This window comes from Anolis carolinensis, chromosome 4 (assembly GCF_035594765.1).
Source record: "Anolis carolinensis isolate JA03-04 chromosome 4, rAnoCar3.1.pri, whole genome shotgun sequence".
Taxonomy (NCBI): domain Eukaryota; kingdom Metazoa; phylum Chordata; class Lepidosauria; order Squamata; family Dactyloidae; genus Anolis; species Anolis carolinensis.
This window is the reverse complement of record NC_085844.1, coordinates 156687173-156715048: the sequence shown is the minus strand read 5'-3', so window position 1 is coordinate 156715048 and position 27876 is coordinate 156687173. Positions and strand designations below refer to the sequence as shown.

Genomic DNA, 27876 nt, shown 5'->3' with positions numbered 1-27876 from the left:
AACACCGCTCCATGCAGTCATCCCACATGACCTTGGAGAAGTCTACGGACAATGCCGGCTCTTCGGCTTAGAAATGGAGATGAGCACCAACCCTCGAGTCAGACATGACTGGACTTAATGTCAGGGGAAAATGTTTACCCTTTACCTTAACTACCACCAATTCCTCAATACTTTATTTCCCATACCACCATACTTCGCCACAGCAACGCGTGGCTGGGCACAGCTAGTATAAATATAATAATAAATTTTCTTCACATCAGGGATTCTGTGAGTTTCTTTTTAAAAGCGCACATTTCTGATGGGAAAACCACACATTAAATAGCCATGATTCTTGACTCTGTCTGATTGAAGGCCATCAGGTAAACTGCTTCAATTATTGTCTGAAATTCATCAAGCAGCCACAATGTGGGAAGCCTTTCTTTTTTTAAAAAAAAAAGTATTTATTTTGAGTTTTAATAAATACACAGATTAAAACGGAAAGGGATGATGGACTAGGGGAACGGAAAAATGGGAAGGGAATGGAGTAGGGGCTTGGGGAGATGGATGGGGGATGTGAGGAGAGGGGAAAGGGGGTGGGTAAGAGGTGGGAGATGGGTAGTCTTCCAGGTCAACTTCAGTAGATGTTGTTCTATCTCTCGATGTCTTTTTTAATTTTCTTCTTTGGTTTCTTTCTGCGGTCCTGTACAATATATTCTTGATTTGGTGAATAAGCAGAACGTTTTATCCAATCTCGAATGGTTCTTTATTCCCTTTTTCTCAAACTCCTCTATTTTCCTCATTTTAAAAAATTTATCTACTTGATTCCAATCTGTTTCTTTCCTTGGTTTTCCCTGTTGTTTGACTATTAGAAAAGTTAGTCTATCCATATTTTTAATTTCTGCTACCTTAATTAGCCATTCTTCTAATTGGGGGATTTTATGTTGCTTCCAATATCTTGCATATGTTATTCTTGCTGCTGTTACGAGATACGTTAGGATCTTTTCCTCATTAGAGCCAGGGGATATTTTGGATATGCCTAATAAATATATTTCTGGCAGTTTCTGAAGTTTGGTCTCTAATTTTTTTTTAATATTCTCATGTATCGAATTCCAGAATTCCTTAGCTTTTTTACAGGATCACCACATATGGTGGTAAGTCCCTTCCTCTTCTCTGCACTTCCAACACTTTGTATTCATTGGTTTGTTCCTTTATACTTTCTGATGCTATCACAAGTTAAAGATTCTTATGATTTTGGCATTTCATGAAATTAATACTCAGTTTTATTATGTAGTGTTAGCCACATATAACTCCACACCAGAATATTTCCATTTCTGCATTCTGATTCAAATGTGTATTCTAGAAACAGGCAAATATATCCTGGTTTAAAATAATCAAAGGAAGTTAATCCATGCTGGAAAACACAAACATATTTGGAATATCCCTAACTGAAGAGAAAGCTTATTGCCACTCTCCCATAGAGACAGTATCATAGTAGAAATGAAAGGACAAATCAATTTTTGACTTTGATCTGTCTATTTAGGGAAGAATAAAGCAGGTTAGGTTTGTCAGCTACAAGATTGGAAGATAGTAAAATAGAGTATCTATAGAACTAAAAGAAATACTATCCTGAACAGCTTGCCCACACAGTGAAGTTAATAGAGAGTTCATTGTTTGTGTGTGCATTGGTGTGTGATTCTGTTATTTAGACTATATGTGTATAATTCTAAATGGAATCTATATTTCATTTTTATTATAGAATAATACAATAATCCAGATCACAACTTTTCAGCATGATATTGACCAGCTGAGGAGAAAGCTAGATAATGCAAAAATGAAGCTTGTCATAGAAATCAAGGTATTATTAATGTCTCTCCTTCTTTCTCGTAGTAATGGGACTCCAGTCAACTTACAACTTATTTTAAAAGTTCATGTTAAAAATCATGGCTAAAATCCTGTTAGGAACTACATACATACATACATACATACATACATACATACATACATACATACACACATATATATATTAACCCCACAAACCTAATAAAAGTATCATGCACTTGCACTTCAATCACTGGCAAAATTGATCTCTTCCTTGGCCCCTTCCACACAGCTGAATAAAATCCTAAATTATCTGCTTTGAACTGGAATATATGGCAGTGTGGACTCAGATAATACAGTTCAAAACAGATATGGGATTTTCTACCTTGATATTCTAGGTTATATGGCTGTGTGGAAGGGTTCCTTGCCAAACAGAGAAAACTCTTCTGCAGGGGTAGACTTCTAATTAGACATGCAGATGATGCATGGTAAAGTTGGTTTAAATTGCCATCATAGTAATAGTGTCACATTCATTACTAAGTAGCAATCTCAAATACAAAACAGTTACTTTGGTTTACTCACTTGTGACTATTTCATTGTCACAACCAAAACCATACTTAGGAGTGGTAACAGCCAAAATCTTCATTCTCCATCAGTTTTCTAGAAAGTACCAGAGTTTTTCCACCCAGGAAAGAAACCACCTAGTTTTGTCCTCCTATTGCTTATTTGCGGCCTGTTGAAACCTTCATACCTCTTCTTGTAAATTCAGACTTTCACTTCTACCTAGAAAACTATTTTTATAAGAACTCATTTGTATTCCATTCTGGCTACAATAGTTTCCCCAATAAAATAGATTTAGCAGATTGCTTTCCTCAAAAGTGATGTAAATTACCACAACGCCATGTTTGGCTGCTTGGCTCTATATGATATTTATGCAATTGGCACCAATTAAATGAAGATTACATGGCTTGTGTACTGACCCAGCACCATTTTGGGTGGTTCATTAGTGTTTGCCCTTTCATAGACACCATGCTTTTTCACATCTCTGAGTCTCTTGGTCATGCCCAATGTATCCAATAAAGATTTGGAAAGACATTTCCACAGATTTTCTTTTTGGCAAAATGTGATTTAATGGGACGGGTGTTTATTTCCCAGAGGGGAGGACATTCTAGTTAACTATATTGAAAATCCATTTCTCTTTCAGCTCCAAAGGATCAAATGCATCTTACTCTCACAAATAGACTGTTGCCTATAATTATGCCCTTCAGTATAACGTTACTCCCTATAATTGTTTGCTTTTTGATGTGTTGTATTGCCTCTCATCCCCATATTGTATGACAAAGGGCATAGTTTTCCATCATTACAGGTTTACCTTTCAGCTCTCATTGCTTATTTGCTTGAAGCATCATTGTCTTTATCTCCGTTTACTGTGTTGGAAATCAAGCACTTCTTGTGTGGTCTTCATAATATGTGTTTCTGTGTGTGTCTTCAAGTCACTATGGTTTTCGTAGGTAAGGAATACTCAGAGGTGGTTTTGCCAGCTCCTTCCTCTGTAATACAGCATATAGTTTCTGGTATTCCTTGGTAATCTCGCATCCAAGTACTAATCCTCCTTAGTTTCTAAAATCAGATAGGATCCTGTGCCCTTAGGGCATCCACTTTCACAAATCCACACATTTCTGTCAGAAGCCTTTAAGTAGTTTATGCCCAACCAACAATGTTAAATATCTCACTCTTGTTTCCTTGGAGAGGAGCTCACATTGAGGGGGATCACACTGCAAGAAAACTCTCTCATTCACAAGGAGTTTTTTTAGAGTAGTCATTACTTTGCTGCCAGTGGTTATGTCTACTTTCTACCTGGCACAGGCTATCATTTTGTTAATGTTCTGTTCCATCATGCCAACATGGGACAGAAAACAGTTCTTACATTTTCAGAAACCTTTCAGGACTCTAGATTTTTATACCAATTACACAGCATCATTTTAAGTTACCCAATGCCTATTTGTCTGCACCTTCTCATTTGCCTTATGTGGTAAGCTTGCTAATTCACATCTATATGTGATCCACAGAGACCACAATGGAGAACAGACTGTTTTACCCGGGACTGTTTTATTGAATGGTCATTATGTAGTCACTTGATATACTTCCCATCAGCACTATTTCCTCGTTTACCACTATGGGCGAAAATGTATTCACCTTGCAGGCACTGCAATCCTGATCCATGATTCTCTTACAGTGTGGTTCTTCTGGATTTAATCCAGTTTTGTTTTAAAAAAATATTGCTTTTTATCTGGCCATTTTTCTTCCAGATTTTTTAAATGTGTGGCCAGTCCTTCAAGTGACATCATATTGCTTTGGAGTTGGGAGGCGGAGGTACTACTGGGAGGTTGCCAGCAGGAATTAATTATTTGCTGGGTTGAATTTTAAATTTTAAGTTGGCATTTTTAAAGCAGGAACGTGTGTGCAGATGTTTGCATATCAGAATACCAGTATTAGCACACCCCACATAACAAAAAATAGGTATATTTGCATATATTACACACACAAACAAAACAAAATGGCCATGTGGCTGAGAATAATGCAAAGGATTGGAAATCTAGCCTATCCCTAACAGCAAGGTGGTTCACCAGGAGGAAATGTATGGCTGATTATGGCGTTCCCACGAAGATGTTTGTGGAACAAATGGGGTCACTGAAAAATGTGGTGGGTAACAGACATATATATGTATACATATATATCAGTGCAGACAAATCCTATGTCAAGTACTTTTTAGCTTAGAAGGCCAGCACAAACATATATATATATATCAAGGTATCACCGAAATATCTATATCCACACTGTTCAAAGTTTTGCAAGCCCCCTATGTTTGAAATCCCTCATTTATGGAAAACAATAATACACTTTTTTTTCATTACCAGAAACAAAACAGCTTCAGAAGCACAATGCTTTAATATCTACAATATGATCTGTAATGTTCCTTCAGACAACTTCCCATCGGCTTTATGGAAATATTGTGTAATATGTACCTGTGTTTGTCTGGTTTATTGTGATATTAACATGCCAGAAAAAAACACAAGTGCCTCATGGCATAACTGGTTAAGTTCAAGAGATGAAAGATTAAGGCTGTTATTATTAATACATATTAAAGTCTAATCTTATATCTTACATATAAAATAAAACAAGGTTGTAATTTTATTCTTCTTTTCAATCTTTGTATCTTTTGTAGATGAGAAAGCAGGCAACTTCTGATTTACGAGCTCTGAAGGCAGAACTGGCACATAAGAAGGTTCAGGCTTTGAAACTCCAGTCTGGCAAACATGTATCTCAGCTGAACCCAATTTGATATTCTTGTCTCTTTATACGTTTATAGCTACACACAAAGGCTATTCTTCTAGTTGTAATTCGTTAAAACATCACAGAGATGCTATATGTGTTGAAATGTGGATATTTCAAAACAGTAATTCAATCCTGATGTACTATGTAGTAGTGCTTGTGCTGATCACAGTATTCTCCCAATCCATCATATGCAGCAGTAAAAGTGAACTCCATTTGTTTGTGCTGAAGAAACACTAGGGAGTGGGAAAGTCTCACTTTTAGAACTCTGAAGAATTTACAGTTCTTTCTGCCTCTTTTTGGATGAAGAAAATGGTGGAGTCACTGGATATTTCCCCAAACTCCAGCTGGCTTTACTTTTGGTAAGAGCACACTTGAACATGAGGCAGTAAAAATGGGGAGCTATTTTCTATTAATATAATAGCCTGAAATTGGAAGATTATTATTTATACGAAACCTAGAGCCAAAAAAAAAGAAAAAGAAGAAGCAAATGTTCCCCTTGTACTTATTTCTAATCTATGTAAATCATAAGTCGTACTTATATCTTTTAATCTTATGCATAGTTGTCAACCTCATCTAAATCAGTTTTGCTTTGGCATATAGTCGAGAACGGAGACTATACTTTTAAAAAAGACATTAATGCACCAGTATGCCAAAGGTACTAGTATCCCTATTATTGTTGTGCATAAAAGGAAAATATTAATAATTCTGTGTTGTTTCCTGGCATAAATAGACTGGCCCAAGAGATGTGAGCTAGAGTGAGATGAACGAGGGATGCTGAATTCCTACACTCTTTTCTGTTTTTGTGGTTTGAACTGCCCATTTAAAATTTTAAAATTCTTAAACTCTCGAAGAAATTTTCATATGCCTAACAACCTCTATTTTAGTATTACAGTTTTAAGAGAAACTAGACAAATATGTTATATCTATAAATGACTATCAATAGTGGTGTATATTATGTCTTGTATCAAATATGTGTCCTTGTAAATAATAATTGCTACAGAATATAAAATGGAATATACTGTTGTACTCAGGTCCTGTTTGTGAGCTTCTCATAGGCATCTGAGTACCAACTGTAAAAACAGTATTACTGGGTTTGATAGATTACGTTCTTTTTAAAGTCCTTAAATCGTCTTGTAGGTGCCAATCCTACATCATGATTTCAAATGCCTGATTTGGGTTTTTACATATATACATCACAGCAATCAGAGTTCACCTACATTTTTAGTAGAAGATTCGTGCTTAGTGAAAGGCTTCAAATTAAGCTTCTAATGTGTATAAATTACTGCATCTTTAATTATTTGTATGGGAGGGATATCCTTTCTCTTGTAGGCTGGCATGCATTATAAACATAAACCTTGCAAGCCTTCTTTTTAGAATCCCTAGAGGATGATTTAAAGATATAATCCCCTGAAGGCCATATACATTGGTTGTTTTCAATAATAAAATAATCTTGCCTTTCAATATCCTGAGACTTCGTCTCTTTACCACATCACATCTAGTAGATGATAACAGTTCTCTTTGATTATGTCTTTGCATTAAAATGCCTTTTGATTGCTTATTTATTTTTAAAAGTTCCACAGAATATGTTTTTATTACGTACTTGTATGCTTCTTACATGTCCAGAGGAAAATCAATGTTCATTTTATGTTAAGTTTCTCATACTGTCTGTGGATAAAAGCCTGAACTGAATGGGTGGGAACTATTTTTGAGAGATAGAGATGTCAGATAGATTAAAATGTGCTAAACATGCTTAAGAACAAAATTTTAGAACTCAAATCATTTTGAATATTATTTTTTATTAACTCTCAATGCCCAAAAACGGTCCTGACCAGAATAAAATGGCATGGATACCACTATCTGCACAGACCATGCCCATTCAATTCTCAGGTTGTACAAGAGCAGATGGAAATGCTGCAAGAAACTACAAAAGAAGTCCACAGAAGGCACCTTCTCATACTCATTCAAGACAAAACATATTGTGGAAAATGGCCAGGAATACCAACTTTTCATGTAGCCATGCCCACCAAATTTCCTACTTGCAGAGCACTACATATGTGAGAGTGATGCAGCAAGCCAGACAAATTCCACATAAACTAATTATTGGAACCCCTTTCAAGGAATACAGATGTATTCTGACAAATGGCAAGAAATGCCAATTTTTACAGGAAACCATGTGCAGAATGATGAAAGTGTGGTTTAGTGGTTTGAGCATTGGACTATGACTTTGAAGAGCAGTGTTCTAATCCACTCTCAATCATGGAGATCCACTGAATGGCTGTGGACAAATCATACTTTCTCAGCCTCAGAAGAAGGCAAAGGCAAATTGCTGAATAAGCCATGCTAAGAAAACTCTAACATAGGCTTACTTTAGAATCACCACACATTGGAAATGTCTTGAACATACATTACAATACCCAGAATGGGCTCAAGGAGATGGTTCCTACAAGGTTTTGTAGATTTTAGCAACACTTCCATCGAGTTGTGTGCAACTGTTTAATTAGGTGGCTTGGCGTTTTGGAAAATGGCCTAAAATTTCAATGCAGATGATGAAATGGGTGCAAGAACATTGTTAGCAGCAGTTAGTGTACTGAATTGTGTAGTTTGTATTAGGTGAAGGAAACCACAAATAAATTCAATCTTAATTCTCTTCCTGTAAAAATAACAGTGCTTTCACTGCTTTTGGCTATATGTAAGAAATTGTGAATGGTTTTCACAGGTGCAATTTAATATTGCATTTTACTTTCAGAGTAGCACCCCACACTTAAATGCATACTCTAAATTCACTGATAAGTTACAACTGTACTTGTAACATGTTTATTTGTCACTTCTGTTACCATATTATTTTTCTTTCATAGATTTTAAGATAACAAACAGGTTGCTTTATTATAGAAAAATAAATAACAGACTCAATTAGAATAATAGCATAATAGGAGTATATGGTATATCATTTTAAGTGACATCACAGCAATGAAAAAATGATATTATACATTTCAACTCTCTTCCCAATAAGACAAGAAGTCATGTATGCCTGTCTGGACTCTTAAATCTACTTTCTAATAGCTTGCTTTGATTTCAAGGCCTCCCACATTGCTTTTGTTTGTTCTTGTGCCGCAGAGCTTCTGGAGTAATCAAGACAGTTTGCATGCCACATACCAATACCCCTTAAACCACGTTCTTTAACATAGGCTGCTTTCTGAGAAATGCTCCTGGGATCATCAAACCAAACTTGATGAAAAGTACCATTTGAATCCTACAAAACATTGAAAAATAGGACATTTTAAAATAGTTGTGTTCAGGCAACTTCACTAACTTGCTCTTGAACTCAGGAAAAACAATCCATGAAAATCTGGATTATGATATGCTTTAGAAAGTATATAATAGCTGTAAACATCTATGTGCTGCTTCGGTCTAGATTATGGGAAAGGAAGTCATATGCTTATGTTTCACAATATTTACTTATTTAGAAAATACTGGAAGAGTGATCACATACTGCCACCCACCGTCTAATAAATTCAATACTTTGTATATGGGATTCTTCCAAGGAGTTAAAAAATTTTTGTATAGTTATTCCATCTCTACAGAATAGTTTTCTGTGGTGGAAGCAAGGAAAATTCCATTAATGAAACTTGTACAGGTTTGTTATTTTAAACTGATGGGTGAGTTTTACCCAGATTCTGGATCCACTGCCCTCATGTCAATTTTAGAATACCCAATATTAAAATCATAGATTTGAAAGGGCTTAGTGGGTCCCACCTCTGGTCAATGAAGGATTTCCATCTAAAGCATCTCCCAACAGGCAGTTGTCCAGTTTCTTTTTGAAGTCATTTAAAGAATGAGGTCTTATCTTTCTAGGCAATTAGTTCTAGTGGTGAACTACACTTGCTGTCAAGTTTCTTACATTTAATAAAAATCTAGTCTCCTGTAACTTCAAATCATTAAACCTACTCTTTGGAGAAGCAGAAAACAGGCTGCCTTACTCTCAATTAGTGATAGTCTGGGGTATTTAAAGACTGCAATCTTACTACCCCCAATCTTCTCTTCAGCAAACTGACCATGTCCAACTTTTTCAATATTCCTTATAGATGTTGTTTTCCATACTTCTTATCTTTGCTGCCCTTCTCTGAACTCACTCCAACTTGTCTATATCCTTTTTAAAAAGAGATGCCCAGAACTGAATAACATACTCCAGATTAGTGACGACCAATTTGGATGATGATGATGATGATGATGATGATTATTATTATTATTATTTATACCCCACTTTGATCTCTCCAAAGGGGAGTCCCTACACTTGGAAACTATACTTCTATTATACAGGACGAGTAGTTCCAGACTGCCTCTCAACACTTTTTTTATCCCACTTCTGTGCCATCAAAAGGATCCCTCGCCATGATACATTGACTTGTCCTTGTGATATTACAAAGACCCAACTCTACTCTCAGATTTGGGCTCTGAAATATCAGGAAATAGGGGACTACTGACATGGCATCCTTAAATTGATCACTCAACAAAAGTCTTGTGTGAAAAGTCTCCCCTCCACCACCTAACACCCAAACACATATACTTTGGCTACTTTAAGCCAGCATAATAATAATGACATGATAAAGATTCATTTAGATGTTGCAGAAAGAGATATTCAGTACCTGCCTCCACAACATTTTCCTGGTATATGCTGAGGCTGCTCAACATGCTCCTTGATCCCCAACTGCTCTAGAGCAGCCAGAACACATAGGCACACCTCAGGTCAGCAGGTGGCTAAGGAGATGCAGCTGTGCCTTCAAGCACCTGGCTATTGTTTCTCCAGTTGTGCCCGCAAAATAAGCAGCAGGGGAAAGCATGTAGCTTCTAACTACCCCATCAAAAATGTAAGTAGATTGGCAAACAACTGCACCAGGACATGGCCTTTATATATTTTATGTACTATTGAACCTCTGTAATTTGGTTTTCAAAAACAATAACAATACCATATGTTAAAGTGCATATAATCTTCATAAAAATTTACCTTGTATTCCAAATAGGGAGAGTTCTGTTTTTCATCCCACAGGATCCCAGAAAGAGAATTATTTTTCCAATTCATTATTATTCTATATGTGACTTGATGTCTATTTGCCTCACTGCATGGAAGCAATTGAAAAGGGATTTTTGCCAAGGAGCAAACATGAGCCTAAAAATGCAAGTTTTGTTATGTCAATATACTACAATCTCATGCAGGGATATGTTTTGATTTCCTGTCCGTATAAATGTCCATACCCTGTTAAAATTTCCCACTTTTGCTAACATGTTCTCGATTTTACTAACAAGGTCACTAGATTTAAGAGAAAGTTTTGATTTCCAAAATCCAGTTACCTGCCAATCATTATAAAAAAGTACACATTTTTAAACATAACTTGTGAAGCCAAGCAATACCTTTTTTCATTCGAGTTCAGTCTAGCTCTACATAGGATCAGATTATTTAAGATTGATATGTTTATAACTGCTACCTAAAAACAGTTTCAAATGAAGTGCCGGGATGTTTATACAGGAAGGCTGCAAAGCTTTTATGTGTATATATCCCAGCCACACCTCACACTCTACAGCCTCCTGATAAGAGAAAAGCAAGGTGAAATGTGTTTGTGAATCAAACATCTTTTTTACCAATAGATTTTTTGGAAAGGCTGGGAATCCCTTCACGTTATTTCAACTTGTAAAAAAGAAATAGATAATGATGAAAATGTTTGTGAAAGAAACTCCCTGAGAAAGTGATAGACTCTCTTTCACTGAAACAGAAGTTTGATGGCAACCTTTCAGTGATATTTTAGTATTAAATCCATACACTGGGAGAGATTGAACTAGATGTTTCTTAGGATCCCTTCCAGATGTATGATTCTGTTTTTTCCATGTTGACTAAAGATGTTGTTGAATAATCCTGGTCTACATGCTAAAGATTAATAATAATAATAATAATAATAATAATAATAGACTTTATTTATACCCCGCCACCGGGGACTCGGGGTGGCTTACATGGGGCCATGCCCAGAACAATACAATATAGCAAAATATAATAGAACAACAAATCATAGCACATTAAACAACAATAAAACAACAACAATAAAAGAAAATATACACTACATTAAACAAGATCAAAAGAACAATAAAACCAAGGGCGGGCCACATGAACACTAGGTTAAAACTCGGGGTGAGAAAGGAAGTAGGAGTAAAAACCACAGAGGACAGGGTCATAAAGTGGTGGTGCAATCTGGAGGACAAATATTGAAGGAGAGCAACAAAAGGGATTTATTAGGCTTGCTCAAATAATTCGTTTTCCCCGTTTACTGTTATTGATTCGTTATTTTCGTTTGTTTTGAAGCAATATCGAACCTTGGTTGTCCACACGCCTGGATATCGCGGTTTCGAACCGCGATTGGCCGTTTTCCGTTATGGCGCCTTTTTTTCATTTTTAAAAAATGCTTTGGCAAATCATCCAAACTTGTTTAAGTCCACTGGGGCAATCTAGCGTGTTGTTTGCACCTTGTAGCCAATCAGAGAGCACGTTTAACCAGGGGGAGGGGCTGGTAGGACGTCCTGAGCGTGCACACGCCTCGTGGCTCAGTCGCACTGGGAATTTTGGAGAGGGTGGAAGGGAGATTTTGGTGCAGGCACTGGCAGGCAGGAAAGATTGCTGCGTCACAGCATGGCTGTGTGAAGACCGGGAGAAAAGGTGGGGTGGCTGGCTGAGTTTGGGTGGTGTGTGTTAGTTGGGTCTTTCTTTTTCTTTTGTTTTTGCAAAGGGCTGTCCTGTGGGTGTTTTTTTCCTGGCGCAGCAATTTTTCTGCTACGCCATTTTTCTTCTTGCGGGCGGGGTGGGCTTTCTCCTTTCTTTTTTCCACGCAAAAGTGTTTTTGGAAACAAGGGATCCGAGCCAGGGACGCTTCCTGATAATCCTAAGCCAAGTTTGGGAAAGAGTTGCATATCCCATACTTCACTGTACAAAATACAACTCCTTTTGGGGAAAGAAGGGGGGGGTGCCTTTGTCCCTTCACCGCTCTCAAACACAAGCGGGGCTGCTTGTGTCTCAGCCGGGGACGCTTCCTGATAATCCTAAGCCAAGTTTGGGAAAGAGTTGCATATCCCATACTTCCCTGTACAAAGTACAACTCCTTTTGGGGAAAGAAGGGGGGTGCCTTTGTCCCTTCACCGCTCTCAAACACAAGCGGGGCTGCTTGTGTCTCAGCCGGGGACGCTTCCTGATAATCCTAAGCCAAGTTTGGGAAAGAGTTGCATATCCCATACTTCCCTGTACAAAATACAACTCCTTTTGGGGAAAGAAGGGGGTGCCTTTGTCCCTTCACCGCTCTCAAGCACAAGCGGGGCTGCTTGTGTCTCAGCCGGGGACTACACCAATTTAACAAAGTTTCAGCCACAAAAACAAAGTTTCTGAAGTAGAGCAATGACTTTCACAGTAAAGACAACCCAATTTAACAGGAAATAAGACTTTCAAACCAGGAACAGATTTCTGCAATTATTAAAAAATGGTTTATTATAAAAGCTATGAAAATTTGCCAAAAATCAGAGGATAAGGGAAACGTTCCACATTTTGGTGAGCTATCAGTGTTAAATGTGTTCTACCACTGTACCAAGTTTGAAGAAGATCACTCAAAAAATGAGGGCGGGAGAGCCCCCTAAGTCCCCCCCCTTCGGGCTGTTTTTGGGCCACCGCGCATGCGCGTCCGCCATTAACGAATTAATTTCGAAAATAACAAATTTTCGTTAATTTCAAAAAATTTTGGGGGCCAAATTCGTTATTAGCAACAAAAACGAAAAAATGCCCCCTCTAGTTTTGAAACGAGTTTAGAATCAAATTTTTCATGGATCGATCAAGCCTAGGATTTATCTAGTGATTACTCTCCAAAGGCACAACGGAAGAGCCATGTTTTCAGGTCTTTCTTAAAGGCTGCTAATGTGGGGGCTTGCCTAATCTCACGGGCAGTGAGTTCCACAATCGGGGGGGGGGGCACAGCAGAGAAGGCCCTCTCCCTTGTTCCCACAAGATTCACTAAGGCATCCAATGTGGGCAGATTTATACTTTGATAAAAGAATACAAATACTTGGACTATTTAAACTGCTTAGAGTAGAATCATGCCCATAAAAATAAAGTTATACAGACCACAGTGAAAAAAAATGGTAGAAATTAGTTGTCTTTCTCTTACCTTAGATAAGCCTAGACACGTATAATCATAGCCATACCATGGAACACCCATCACAAGCTTCTTTGGACTGATGCCCATGTGAATGTAATTGTCATATCCTAATTTAATATAAAATTTAAAAATTGCCCACGTCTTTTATTCCTACTTCCACACCTGCAGGTATATTTATAACATCAACAAATTATGACAGAAGCAGATATTCAAGATACAACTAGACCTATTCATCTTTTTCACATGCAATTCCCTCTTTGGAGAACAGTGTTTGCTTGGTTTTCAGTGTGATTTATGTTTTAATTTACTCACTAAGGAAACACCCTTTATAAGAACAGATACTGATTTTTTCTGTTTTAAGTAGATGGCCATATGCCATGGAAGAACCAAGGTACACAGCTGCAATTTCCCTTGTTGTGATCAATGGCAGATAAAGCTGGTTGGAGCACTTTGCAAAATGAGGCTCCTCTGTGAGCATGCCAAATTTATCCTATAAGGGTTATCAGAAAAATAACATTAATTAATACCTTACAATGAAATAGTACAATAGCAACCAAAAAGTTTTGTGCAGAAACACATTTTCTGTCTTACAACTTTGGTGAGACAATTTTTCTGTTAGTCTCACCAAACTGTTGGGGAACAGAGATCTTGAAAGACTCAGGGTCCTTCCACACTGCCCTGTATCACAGAATATCAAGGCAGAAAATCCTACATTATCTGAGTGTGGACTCAGATAACCCAGTTCAAAGCAGATATTGTGGGATTTTCTACCTTTATATTCTGGGATATAGGGCTGTGTGGAAGGGCACTTAGAAAGTGACTGGAGAAAAGAGGAAGCTTAAACACTGGGCTTTAAGAGAGAGTGTGTGTAACTGCACCAATTGAGCTACTGATAATCTGGTCCTAACTGTCAGTTATAAAAATATGTCTCAAAATTCTAGCAAACATAATGTTAGTTGTGTACTGCCTCCAAGCAACAGAAGGAGATTTTAGAAAACTTCAAGTAACCTATTAAGGTTACTGTATCTGTAATAAATGGGCCAGCCAATACCTTTTAATAGTCCAAAGCTGAGAATACTGTAGTTCTTACCAGATATAGTCTGCTTATAAGGAGCATTGGCGCTTGCTATGCATTTTGACCATCCTTGACTCGCTTCATCATAAGACATTACAAACATAAAGTCACAAAAATCAGCAATCCCAGAGTAGTTGTAGCACCTGTTGTAGGTTATACATGTTGGGGACCAGGATACATCAAAAGTTACCTAGAGCAAGGCACAAAAGATATCCCACACTCATCTGTTCTAAACAGAAAATCTTTGTATATTTGTTTTATAATACCAAGACACTGTTACTGCAGACAAAATACTATCTTGAAAAATGTTTCTATCTCAACTGCATTAAACATTTGCCTACGCATCTTTTTTTGTATAGATGATAGACAGAATCTTTTCTAATGGGGGATTAATTTATTTTACCAATCTGTTTGCTTTCCTACTTTTATTACTGTGGATTTTTCCATACTACATTGTATTCAGTGGTAATTATTTTGAAATCCCTTTGTGAGTATTCACATCAGAAGGGAGGGTAGAAGTTATATGAATATATTCAGATTCAGATTTCCAGATGCCATTTATTTTGTTTCTAGTGTGAACTAACCAAGGGACTGCATGTAGTAAAATTTATGCTTGCAGTTTAAGTATTATGAAGAGGAACCTTTGGGCTCATACATGGAGGATAAAGGATTTATTTTTAAATTGTAAATGGTGCTTAGAATAGAACTGGTTACAGTCAGACTGAAATAGCGATTATGTAAGAAAAATCTGTACTTGATTTTTACCTGTGACCCTGGAATCTCTTTGTGAAAAGCTTCTGTTGTTTCCCTAACCAAAGTCGTTAATGCATAGTATTCAGGTGAGTTTCTTATCACCTTCTGTTCAATGTCTATGTTGATCCCATCCATATGCTGCTTTTTGGCAAGGTCTGTCTTTTGTTTTATCCAGGCAGCTCGGACTGCTGGAGAAACAATTTCCTTCATAGATATGTCACCTAAAAAGCCAAATAAACATTATAATTAGTTGGCAGGGTTTTGAGACCACCTTAATCTTAAATATTATTTGCTCAAAATTATATCTCATGAATTCTATGACATTGTAAATACACTTAGGATTACAGCGGTATCCATTTGTTTCATGACTATTGGCAACACTATCTAAACCCATTATTCTTGAATGCCTTCTAGGACAAATAGAAAGGTTAAAATTATTAAAATAAATATATAGTGACCTTCTTAGTTGCTAGTCAAGGGTACATCAAGGAGCACAAATAATATCAAGTTAAGATATTTTCTGCCCATCTGTTTAGCAGCTCAGAAAAGGCCATTTGTGATACAGTTGGTGGATATGTCTTCTGGTGACTACATCAACAGTGGCTGGTGGCTCTAACATGAGCAGCGGTGAATCTTCTCTCAGCTTTAATCTGCATTTTAAAGAAATTATCAAAGATGTAGAAACTAAACCTATGTAGATAGTGCTCAGCACTTTAGATAGGTACTTCAAAGTTCATCAACCCACTGAAATGGAAATCCACCAGCTGCCACTGAGCTACATTGCTTCTCTTCTAAAAAAAGACCTCACTTGCTAAAACCCCTCTGATGATTTCCAGAGAGGATAAAAACATGAATAAAAATTATAGAAATTACTTATAATAAACTGCATAGTGCTCTTAATGTGTATCTTAAACAATTTAATAGGGCTTGCATTTATTAAGTAATTTAAATCCTAATGAAGCAATTAAAGATTTAATTTTTAACTAATGTATAATGCAAACCTTTTTCAAGGGAAGAATTCCAAAGAGCAATAATGATCACCTTAAAAGAAATCTTTCCTTGCTTACAGAAGAGAGTGCCTAAGAAAATACCTGTTACAAAAAAAGTGTATGTCATAGAAAAATAAGAACTTAAGATTTATTGCAAATGTGTGCAGATTAAAATGATTAATCACATAATCAATTAATCACATAAAATGCACTTATCACAACACTGTGTGATAGCTCATTAGATCATACAGTTAGCAGTTCTGTTGAAATCACTGATAAATTCTTTTACATAAAAGAGTAGAGGGAGAATACATCACGTTTTGCACCCCTTAGACTACACACTTCTAAAATTGTCAGGTTTAAAAGGGATCCCCCCTCCCTCTCTATCATACTATTATGATGAGTAAGGTAAAGGTTTTCCCCTGACATTAAGTCTAGTCATATCCAACTCTGGGGGTGCTCATCTCCTTTTCTAAGCCTAAGAGCCGGCGCTGTCTGTAAACACCTCCAAGGTAATGTGGCCGGCCTGACTGCATGGAGCGCCGTTATCTTCCCACCGAAGCGGAACCTATTGATCTACTCACATTTGCATGTTTCTGAACTACAGTAGAGTCTCACTTATCCAACATAAGCGGGCCGGCAGCACGTTGGATAAGTGAATATGTAGGATAATAAGGAGGGATTAAGGAAAAGCCTATTAAACATCAAATTAGGTTATGATTTTACAAATTAAGCACCTGAACATCATGTTTAACAACAAATTTGACAGAAAAAGTAGTTCAATACGCAGTAATGCTATGTAGTAATTACTGTATTTACTAATTTAGCACCAAAATATCACGATATATTGAAAACATTGACTACAAAAATGCGTTGGATAATCCAGAACGTTGGATAAGTGAGTGTTGGACAACTGAGATTCTACTTTACTAGGTTGGCAGAAGCTGGGGCTAACAGCAGCTCACCCCACTCCCCATATTCAAACTGCTGACCTTTCAGTCAGCAAGTTCAGCAGCTCAGCGGTTTAATCCGCTGCGCCACCAGGGGCTGATAGAGGTGTCTTAATATAATCATAAATCATAAAGAGTTGGAATAGACCTCAAGAGCCATCCAGTCCAACCCCGTCATGCAGGAACACACAAAGCATCTCCACTAGCCTATCCTGACATTAGAGGTGCAAATTTGGTGGGACAATTTCCTTCCAAATACTACAAGGAAACTGTGGTAACAAGCACTGCAAAATGATTACCGGTGCAGCAACCTCATGTATGGAATACATTTCATATACCTCAGTGGAACATCAGAGAAACCAAATGGATAAGTATGCAGTTAGCACATGTTCTCATTACGCTGGTTAAGACGTACCCTTTAAAACTACCCTGGCTCCTTTGGAATGAGCATAACACATGAGGTCAGGATCATATTTTCCAAAAGTTGCCACCGTTGTAATCTGTGACCAGTCATAGAATTTCCAGGTCTTCCCACCAACATCAAATACAAAGACCTGCAGGTGCACAGCAGGGAAACATAGCACTCTCTCGCTAACATTTTCATGACTCCACTGTCTTTAATAGCGTGGTTTAAATCTGTGCAGTTGATCATTCTGCAATAAAGAGCCAAACTAGATGATGCACGTGGAGAGGAGCTCCCTCAAGTGGTGAAAGATAGCAGCTAGTTCTACTGTATTTTCTTCAGCTCCATAACTTGAAAAATAGGCAGTTTTTATGACTGGCAATTGGAAGATAAACACAGATTTAATTTATACATCTGGTTGCAAGGTATATCTAAGGAAACCAAGGTATATCTAAGAAACTTACATGGTGGAAGAAAAAACAGTTTAATTGCAAAGAACCCATTGTGTCCTCAATGTCTGGTTTGAGCCAAATGTTGAGATTAAACTTAAGAGTGTCCTGAATTCACCAAACTTTGGATCTGGAACCATACAGTTGGGAGGGATCTTGGATATCTTCTACCATTCATACAAACTGTTTAATGCAGGTGCTTCACTACACAGATGATCATCCAGCCAAAACTGCCTGTTCCTCCAATAAACCTTTAAGGATCTAGACCAGTGGCTCTCAACGTGTGGGTCCCCAGATGTTTTGGCCTTCAACTCCCAGAAATCCTAACAGCTGGTAAACTGGCTGGGATTTCTGGAAGTTGTAGGCCAAAACACCTGGGGACCAACAGATTGACAATCACTGCCCTAGACAATTCAGGTTCTGGCTATTTGGCTGACTGCATCCCCTTGTACAAGCCTGCCTGGGCCGAGATCTTCAGGAGAGGCCCTTCTCTCAGTCCCACCACGATCTCAAGGAATGAGAGAGTGGGCCTTCTCAGTGGCTGCTACTTGACTCTGGATTTCCCTGCCAGAATGACCCCCTCTCTGCTGTCCTTCCGGTGGCAGACTAAAACCTTTTTATTCAGACAGGCTTTTAAAGAAGAAGGTTTTTATGATCATCAGGGGCTGCTGTGATTTTATATGCTTTTAATGATGTTTAATACTGTTTTAATACTTGTATATTTTAAGATGTATTGCAATGCTTTTAGTTGTGAGCTGCTTTGAGTTTCCGTGTGGAGAGAAAAAGTGAGATATAAATAAATATTACAATAATAATAATAACCAGCATGATCATCTTGCTCTATTAAGAAGTGTTTCCTAAAATTTGAAATCTGCTTTCCTGACATTTCCACTCATTAGTTTTTGCCCTGCCCTCTGCAACATTAAGAATAAAGGACACAACTTTGCTCAATAATCTGCATTGAAGCCCTTCAGTAATTGAAAACAGATTTGGAACTTGTATTATACAGGTACAGTAGAGTCTCGCTTATCCAAGCCTCTGGATTATCCAAGCCATTTTTGTAGTCAATATTTTCAGTATATCGTGATATTTTGGTGCTAAATTCATAAATAGAGTAATTACAACATTACATTACTTCGTATTGAACTACTTTTTCTGTCAAATTTGTTGTATTACATGATGTTTTGGTGCTTAATTTGTAAAATCTTAACCTAATTTGATGTTTAATAGGCTTTTCCTTAATCCCTCCTTATTATCCAAGATATTCGCTTATCCAAGCTTCTGCCGGCCCGTTTAGCTTGGATAAGTGAGATTCTACTGTAGTTGTTTTTTAATAGTTGTGCACTAAGTAGTCATTGTACAAGAGAGACCACAGTTCAGTGAAATAATGTCGGCCTGCAGAAAAGAAGGTTGAGAGGAGATATGAGAGCCAAATATAAATATGTGAAAGGATGCCATAAGGAAGAGGGAGCAGTCCTGGAGACTAGGACTTGATAGAGCAATGGGTTCACATTACAGGAAAAGAGATATATTTATTTAATTAATTTAATAATTATATCCCACCCTTCTCACCCTGAAGGGGACTCAGTGCGGCTTACAATAAAGGCACAATTTGATGCCTTAAACACATATCAACATAAAACAACATTTACTTTAAAATCACATCACTAAAACACATCAATTAAAACAATTGCTTAAAATCATACAATCCGAAAACATATGTCAGGCGCCATTGCAATTGTCATCTGTAATTGTTCATTGCTGCACTTGAGATATCAACTGTTGTACTAGGAATCACTGTGCAAACACTTGGTCCCACAATCAGGATTTAACTTTCTTCCTGAAGGTTAGGAGGGAAGGGGCTGATCTAATTTCCCTGGGGAGGGAGTGCCATAGCTGAGGGGCCATTGCGAAGGCCCTGTCTCTCGCCCCACCAGTCACGCCTGCAAAGGGGGTGGGATCAAGAGCAGCCTCTCCGAATGAACTTAATCTCAGAGATAGTTCATAGGAGATAAGTTCAGAGATTCCAACAGAACATTAGGAAGAACTTGTCTATAATGAAAACGTATTTCTTTTCCACCACTGTTGCATCTAGTGTGTTATGTGGCAGGTATTTATCTGCTGGATTCTAAAATCCCAGAATATTTTTACTTCTTTGTTTTCCATGGTCTCTGTTGGTTTAACAGATGGTTTCTGTTAATTTGATATGTTGCTGTTCTTATATTGATCAGTTGTTTTTATTGATGAGTCTTGTTTGTTGATTTTATTTTTGTTGTTACATAATGATTTTGTTTACTGTTATTTTGTGTAAGCTGCTCCCTTAGGGGAGATGGTGGCTGGATACAAATAAAGTATTATTATATTATTATAACTTCCTGACTGCAAGCGTAGTTCAGCAGTGGAACTCTCTGCCTCTGAGTCTGAGAGAAGTTCCTTCCTTTGAAGGTTTTAAAACAGAGGCTGGATGGCCATCTGTTAGGGACACTTTGATGGTACTTTTCCTGTTTGGCAGGGGTTGAACTAGATGGCCCATGTGGTCTCTTCCAACTCTATTATACTATGATTCTATGATGGATCCTCTCCCAGAAGGGCTTTATTTGCCCACTTGTTTACCAGCTGTTGGGATTTCTGGGAGTTGAAGGCCAAAACATCTGGGGAGCCACGGGTAGAGAACCACTGGGCTATATGGCCCTTGGCATGGCAAAAGCCTCTAGACAATTCCAAGGAGGGGAGAAAGACTCCTTCCTGAAACCCTACAGAACTAATTCCATTTGGAAGTTAGAGCCTAGGAAGGCTACTTTTGGAATGCCACTCTCAGAATCCCCAGGCAGCTTGACTACTGGAGAAGGCCTCTGGCTTAGGGTGCACCTACAGTTTGAGATGACTTCAACTGTCATGGCAAAGTTTTTAGCCTTCTCTGTCCAATGCTGGTGCCTCACCAAACAACTCCTAGGCCTCCATGGCATGCAGCCTGATTTTAATGACCTCAGCTAATAAGGCATTGTGTTTGAAGCGTTCTTCGGAGACCAACTGTCCACCTGTGTAGCTCTTAAACAGGAATGTGGACTGCAACTCCCATCACCCTGAAGCATTGGTTTTGCTGCCCATAAATTCCCTACTCCCTCCTAAACTCGCAGCTCTCGCCCCGCCTTCGCCCTGACGTCACTAGCCTCGCGCTCCCTCGCCAAGCCCTTTCCTCCGCCCAACTCGAGGGCTTCTTGCGCGTGCGCACCTCAAAATCCCTCGTGGCCGAGATGGGGTCGCAGAGCGCGCAGTCGTCGCAGGGGCACGCGCCACAGCCCCAGCCCAAGCAGAAGGAGAGGCGCGCGATCGCGAGGAGGAGAAGGCGCGCGCCCCCGCCAGCCAACAACACCTGCATGTTCCTCCTTCATGAGGGCTGCTTTGCGTTCTTCCCTCCCTCCTCGCTTTATTCAGCGTACGGGAAGCGGGACGGGCCAAACCACCTTGTCAAGAAAGAAGCCGCGTAGACTTCGATTCCCAGAAGCCTCAGCTGCCTTGGCCAAAGAGTAGGGATTCTGGGAGCTGAAGTCCAACAGACCCAAAGTTAGTGAAGCGCTGGTTTAAAAGGGGAAGAAATCCAGCATTTTAGGGTTCGCGACCCTTCCACAAGTGATTTAAATCTGCTCATGGTGTTTTAAAAGTCTGTTCTATTTGGCTGTGACTGATTTACGATGGCCCTGCATTGTGCAGACAGGAAGCAGCCAGGCTTTGAAGTTGCAAGGCCATTTAATGCTAATCAAGGTGGCCAATTGCACCATTCACATTTGCCTTCAACAGACAAAAGTTCTTTCTCCCACCCACATTCCACGGATATATAAACCCCACTTGCCAAGTTTCAAACAGACCACACAACTTCTAAGGATGCCTTCCATAGATGAGGGTGAAACGTCAGGAGAAAATGCTTCTGGAACATGGCCATACAGCCCGGAAAACTCACAGCAATCCAATATTCTGCTTTCCCTTTAATGATGGGAGATTAGGTCACTTCTAAAGTGAGTTAGTACTTGAATAGGAGATCCATTCACTAGTATAGTTCCCTAAATGTAAAATCATTAGATCCCATTTGGGAAGCTAAGCAGGGTCAGTCCTGATTAGTACTTGAACTAGAGTCCATCAAGGAATTCCTGGGCCTGTAGGTTATATTTCAGAGGAAGGAACTAGCACTGTACTGTATTGAATTGGTTTGAATGTTGAAACACAGTAATTAAAAGCAAATTAAGACAAAGAAAGATCAACTGTATTAAAAAACAGCTTTGTGAATGCAGTGTTCAATTTTACTTAAATGGCAGTCTATAAACATTTGCTGGTTGCTTGAGAGTTCTAGTTACATGACTTCTGGTTAACTGAGTGTCTGTTACACCTAGTTTCTCTTCTCATGCAGTCCTCCCACATCCATGCTGTGTTAAAAATAAAATGTATTGAACAAATGTACTGTATATAAGCTCTCCCTAGTGCCACTTGTCATTTGCTAGGTTTTGTCCAGGAAGATTTATTTATTTATTTCCGATATTTCTACCCCTCCATTCTCCCCAAGGGGACTCAGGGCGGCTTACACAACTGGCAGGATCACTACCAGTATATCATAATACAATAAAATAACACAACAATTAAAATAGTTAAATAACTATTTTCCTTGCAGAAAATTCCCAAGGAAACAAGAAATGGATAACAGCCTGATCTTGTAAGTGCGTCTGACCTGTGATTTTTGGACCTTGGATGCTGCTAAATGTAAACCCATATTTAAGTCAAAAATGAAAATGTTTGATTTGATTTAAAAGCAAGCAGTTCTCACACTAGGAGTGTAAGCTTGACCTCTGACCAAAAAGAAATAAATTTGTTTTATCCTAAGGAAGTACAGTTACCAGGTGTCTCTTATAAGAAATGTCCCATATTTGAGGGTTGGAGATTTGTCCCTTACAGGATGAGCATGTGTCATTTTTATAAAGGACTAGCTGTACCCGGCCACGCATTGCTGTGACTTATGGGAATCCTTTGTTGGCCAGGTGTAATAGCAGTGAATAGCCTTGCAGCCTCAAAGCCTGGCCGTTTTCTTCTTATGGGAATCCTTGTTTGGTGAGCTGGAATACAATGGAATAGGTTTGCTGCTTGGAAGACTGGGTACTTGCGTTCTAGGGGAGTGGTTTTTTGGGCTGCTAGAATAGCAATGAATAGCCTCGCTGCTTCAAAGCCTGCCTGCTTGCTACCTAGGGGAATCTTTGGTTGGTCAGCTTCAATAGTACAGAGTAGTATCGCTGCTTCAAAGCCTGGCCGCCTTCTATCAAGGTTAATCCTTTGTTGGTTTGGTTGAATTGCACTGAATAGCCTTGCAGCTTCAATGCCTGGCTGTGTTATAGCTAGAGGAATCCTTGTTTGGCGAGCTGGAGTAGCACCCTCAATCAAAGAGCCGCTTTGAAGCCTGGCTACTTGCTTTGTAGGAGAATCATTGTTTGGCCAGCTTGAATTGCATTGAATAGTCTTGCAGCTTAAAAGTCTGGCCACTTTTTACCTTGTGGAATCCTTGGTTGCCCAGGTTGAATAGCAATTAATAGTCTTGGTGTGGCAAGTATGAATGCCTTTCTGAGCCGTTTCTAAAGGGGAAAAACAGCTCTTTCTCATCCTCTAATTTGGGCTTTATTTTTCTAGGTTTTTTGTTTGACAGACTTAGACTGGATGACTATGTCTTTTGTGACCAAATTTGGTGTGATTTGGTTCAATGGTTTTGCTGTTTACTCCATAGTAAAACAGCACATTACATTTATATATATACTAGGTGTGCCCGGCCACGCGTTGCTGTGGCAAAGTGGTGGTGGTATTGGTTAAAAATTGTTGTGGAATTTTTATTTGATGTTATTTGTATTTTTTAATTTTTTTATTGTAACTTATCTTGGGGTTTTATTTATTATATTTTATTATTTTATTTTATTATTTTTAGTTATTTTCTGTTATAGTATTTTATTGTATTAATTTCTTAGTGTTTTAAATTGTTTTTATTGTATTATTTGTATGTATTTTATTTTTTATTCTTGTATTATTATTTATTTTTTATTATTTGTATGTATTATATTTTATTATTTGATTATATTATTTTTATTTATGTTTTTTTAATTGTATTATTGTATTTTATTTTTATGTATTTTTTGTATTTATTTTATTATTTTTGTTTCTCTTTGTATTGGGTTCCTCTGAGTTCTGTGGTCTGCCTGGTCATGTTCCAAATATATTCTCTCCTGATGTTTCGCCTGCGTGTATGGCAGGCATCCTCAGAGGTTGTGAAATGTGTTGTAACGAAAGCAAGTGGTGTTTATATATCTGTGGAATGACCAGGGTGGAAGAAAGAACTGTTGTCTGCTTTAGGCAAGTGTGAATGTTGGAATTGGCACTGAATAGCCTTGTAGCTTCAAAGCCTGGATGGTTCGTGCCTGCCTGGAATGAAGAAAATGTGGCTCCCAGTATTTAAAAAATCTGTGAAATCAGGACTAAAGAACAGCACTGAGCAATCAAGGAATTCCAGACATGATGAACTGAGGGCCAGCTAACATCTCCCAACCAAGGATTTCCCCTCCGAAGCAGGAAGTAGGCAGGCCTTGAAGGTGGAAGGGTATTCTGTGGTAATCAAGGTGGGCAAGTGGAACATTCACAGTCGCCTCAGACAGATAAGAGTTGTCCCATCCTGGATATCATTGGTGAGATAGAAATAAACATCCCACTTGTCTGTTTTCAAACAGATCTCATAATCTCTGAGGATGCCTGGCATAGACATGGATGGCAGTTTGGCAGCAGATAGGGTCGTGAGGGAATAGGATGTTTAATTGGCTTTTCCTGAATTCCTTCTTATTATCCAATATATTCAGTTATCCAACATTCTGCCGGCCTGTTTATGTTGAATAAGTGAGACTCTACTGTATATTTATAATCTTATATTATCTGCTTGGAACTGGATTATATGAGGCCCCTTGTACATAGCTGTATAAAATGCACACTGAAGTGGATTATATGGCAGTGTGGACTCAAGATAATGCAGTTCCAATCAAATAATACAAGATTATAAATGGGTAATATAGTTGTGTGGAAGGGCCTTGAGTCTACACTGCCATATAATCCAGTTGAAATAAGATAATCTGTATTTTATAGGCAGTGTGAAAGAGGCCTAGGTGAGGCCTAACTCTGCCTGCCCCCTGGGCTGAGTGGGTTGCTAGGAGACCAAGTGGGTGGAGCTTAGCCTTCTAACTGGCAGCAATTGGATAAAAACAATTATTCCTTTCCCTCTAATTAGGACTTTATTTTTCTTTTCTTTTTGTTGTCGGCACCTAGGGGCAAGGATTTTGGGTTGTGTTGCCAAGTTTCGTGTGTTTGGGTCATGTAGTTGCATTGTGCATCTTTGCCGGTTTTTTCGGTTTTGTGGCTCGGGATTATGTTTTTGTGGTGTGGTTGTGTTGTAACAACCGTGAGGCAAGGCTTTTGCGTTGTGTTGCCAAGTTTCGTATTTCTGGGGCGTTTAGTTGTGTTGTTATAGTCACGGCGCAAACAACTTTACCCTTTTATATATATAGATGTGCCTTATTTGAGGATAGGACATCTTTGGTATAGTATAAACAAGAAACCCCCCAAAATCCATATGTTTGCATGATAGAAATAGGAATATGAAGTAATTTATAAATGTATAAAATACTTTAACAGAGAAACATGACTACGGTAACTTAACTGAAATCATTAATTAGATTTTGAGATAAAACAACATTATTAATTCCTACTGCTTGGTTGTCAATGCTGCATGTCATAAGTTTCATCTATCCATTATTGCTATTTGGAGGATGTGAAAAGGCTGCCTGGAACTTTGAGAAGAATATGTAAAGTCATTTTGGGGATGTGTGAGAAACTGAAAAAATGCTTGGAGAAGGCCTATAGCTCCGTGACAAAGCACATGCTATTCAGGTAGGACTGGGAAACACTTCTATCTGAAACCTTAGAAAGCTGTTGGCAGTCATCACAGATAAATCAGAACAGTATGTTTGTAAACAAACATTTGCTCTCATTATTTTTTTAAAATGAAAATATCACACAAGGAGAAAAAAACTAATCATAAGTTCCAACATAGAAAACATTGTAGAGGATAAGGTAAAGGATATTTCTGCCTGAGCACAGCAGTCACCATCTGCTGAATGAGATAAGTACATTAATTATGCACTTTGACCTCAGTGGTAGAATGTTACAGATTTTTTTCTCTTTTTTTCACCCCCAAAGAGAATGTTACTGATTAACTGGTCCAATCTCTTGCCATTCCACTGAAAATAATGGATCTTGATTTCTGTAGATAGTATGTTGTGTATAGAATCACCGAGTTGGTAGAGACCACAAGGGTCATCCAGTACAGCCCCCTGCCATGCATGAACACACAACCAAAGCACACCGGACAGAAAGCCCTCCAGTCACTATTTAAAAAGCTTCAGAGAAACAGACTTTGAGGCAATCACAAGAAAACATATTCCATTAGGGAACAGTTCTTAACTTCAGGAAGAACTTCCTATTGTTTAGGTGGAATCTTTGGGAGCCCCTGGTGACACAGTGGGTTAAACTCTTGTGCCAGCAGGACTGCTGACCGAAAGGTTGGCGGTTGAAATCCAAGGAGCAGGGTGAGCTCCCATCTGTCAGCTCCAGCTCCCCATGCAGGGACATGAGAGAAGACTCCCACAAAATGGTAAAACATCAAAACATCTGGGTGTCCCCTGGGCAACGCCCTTGCAGATGGCCAATTCTCTCACACGAGAAGCGACTTGCAGTTTCTCAAGTTGCTCCTGACACAAAAAAAGATTGAATCTCTGTTCTTATACTTTAAATCCATTGCTGTTTCTGGAGCATTGCTTAGTTTCTGGAACATGAGAAAACAAACTGGTTCCCTCCTTAATGTGACATCCTTTAAACATGGCTATCATGTCCACTCAACCTTTTCTTCTTCAAGCTAAACATATCCAGTTCCCTAAGCCTTTTCTCACAGTGAATGGTTTCTAGACCTTTGATCATTTTAGTTGCCCTCCTCTGGACACCTTCCAGCTTGCCAGTATTCTTGAATTGTGGTGCCCAAAACTGGGCACAGTACTCCAGGTGAGGTCTGACTAAAGCAGAAGTGAGTGAGACTATGACTTCCCCCAATCTTAACACTATACTCCTATTGATGCAGCAGCCTAGAACTGTGATGACATTTTTAGATGCTGCATCACACTGTTGATTTCTGTTAAGCTTGTGGTCTACTAAGATACTAAGATTCTAAGAACTCTTTCAAATGTATTGTTGTCAAGCCAGGTATCCTATATTTGTGCATTTCAGCCTTTCTCCCTAAAGTGTAATATCTTACATTTATCCCTGTTGAAATTCATTTTGTTAATTTTGGCACAGCTCTCCTATCTTTTAAGGTCATTTCTGAACCTGTCCTCTGAGATATTAGCTACCACTCCTAATTTGGTGTCATTTGAAAATTTGATAAGCATGCTCCCTAATCTATCATCTAAGTCATTTATAAACATGTTGAATAGTGCTGGGCCCAGAACAGAACCCTGTGTCACGGATCACTTCTCTGTAGGATTGGGAATTGGACAGTCAACCAATTCCCAATCCACCTAACTATAGCATTGTCAAGCCTGCATTTTACAAGCTTGTTTTAAGCTTTTGCTTCCTTATGAATCCATCACTATTATCCTATCTCCTTGGAAATAGGAATTCAGGAATCAAATTGTGGATTACAGATTACTTGAGTACTGTTATCCTGAAGGGAATATGCAGAAAGATATATAGACATAGAAGAAGTATGGAAGAAAGAGGGGATATATATGTAAGTTCTATTTTCATTTTGTGTTGTTTTGCTTTCCCTCCATTCTGCATATTCCTGGTGACCATACTCATAGCTAACAAAATCAAGTACAGAGATGGAAGAA

The 27876-nt window shown here is 38.4% G+C and overlaps 2 protein-coding genes across 9 annotated transcripts in view; one reads left to right on the top strand and one right to left on the bottom strand.

Annotated features, from left to right (window-relative positions):
* The window catches only part of spata1 (spermatogenesis associated 1), a 31618-nt gene extending 25024 nt beyond the window's left edge, over positions 1 to 6594 (top strand). For 5 of the 6 annotated variants that reach the window (XM_062978087.1, XM_008114174.3, XM_062978086.1 and 2 more), the window contains 2 exons: positions 1736 to 1834; positions 5024 to 6594. In XM_062978087.1, the coding sequence (XP_062834157.1) occupies positions 1736 to 1834; positions 5024 to 5140 (216 nt within the window). In that variant the 3' untranslated portion in view covers positions 5141 to 6594. The remainder of the gene's footprint in view (positions 1 to 1735; positions 1835 to 5023) is intronic. The other variant, XM_062978083.1, reaches the window with a different exon arrangement.
* Positions 6595 to 6909: 315 nt separating this feature from the next.
* LOC100553188 (di-N-acetylchitobiase) lies at positions 6910 to 21413 on the bottom strand. 3 transcript variants are annotated; one of them, XM_062978089.1, is made up of 7 exons: positions 21162 to 21410; positions 17493 to 17631; positions 15241 to 15359; positions 14401 to 14575; positions 13320 to 13417; positions 10136 to 10297; positions 6910 to 8383 (listed from the first exon to the last, which is right to left on the bottom strand). In XM_062978089.1, exons 1-7 carry the CDS (start codon positions 21306 to 21308, stop codon positions 8180 to 8182), a joined length of 1044 nt encoding a protein of 347 aa, XP_062834159.1. In that variant the 5' UTR covers positions 21309 to 21410; the 3' UTR covers positions 6910 to 8179. The 3 variants fall into 3 exon arrangements, 2 of the variants coding, with proteins under 2 accessions (XP_062834159.1, XP_062834158.1); XM_062978088.1 differs by having other exon boundaries at positions 15151 to 15359; positions 21162 to 21406; XR_010005356.1 differs by having other exon boundaries at positions 8366 to 8383; positions 10136 to 10247; positions 15151 to 15359; positions 21162 to 21413.
* Between the last annotated feature and the right edge of the window lie 6463 nt (positions 21414 to 27876).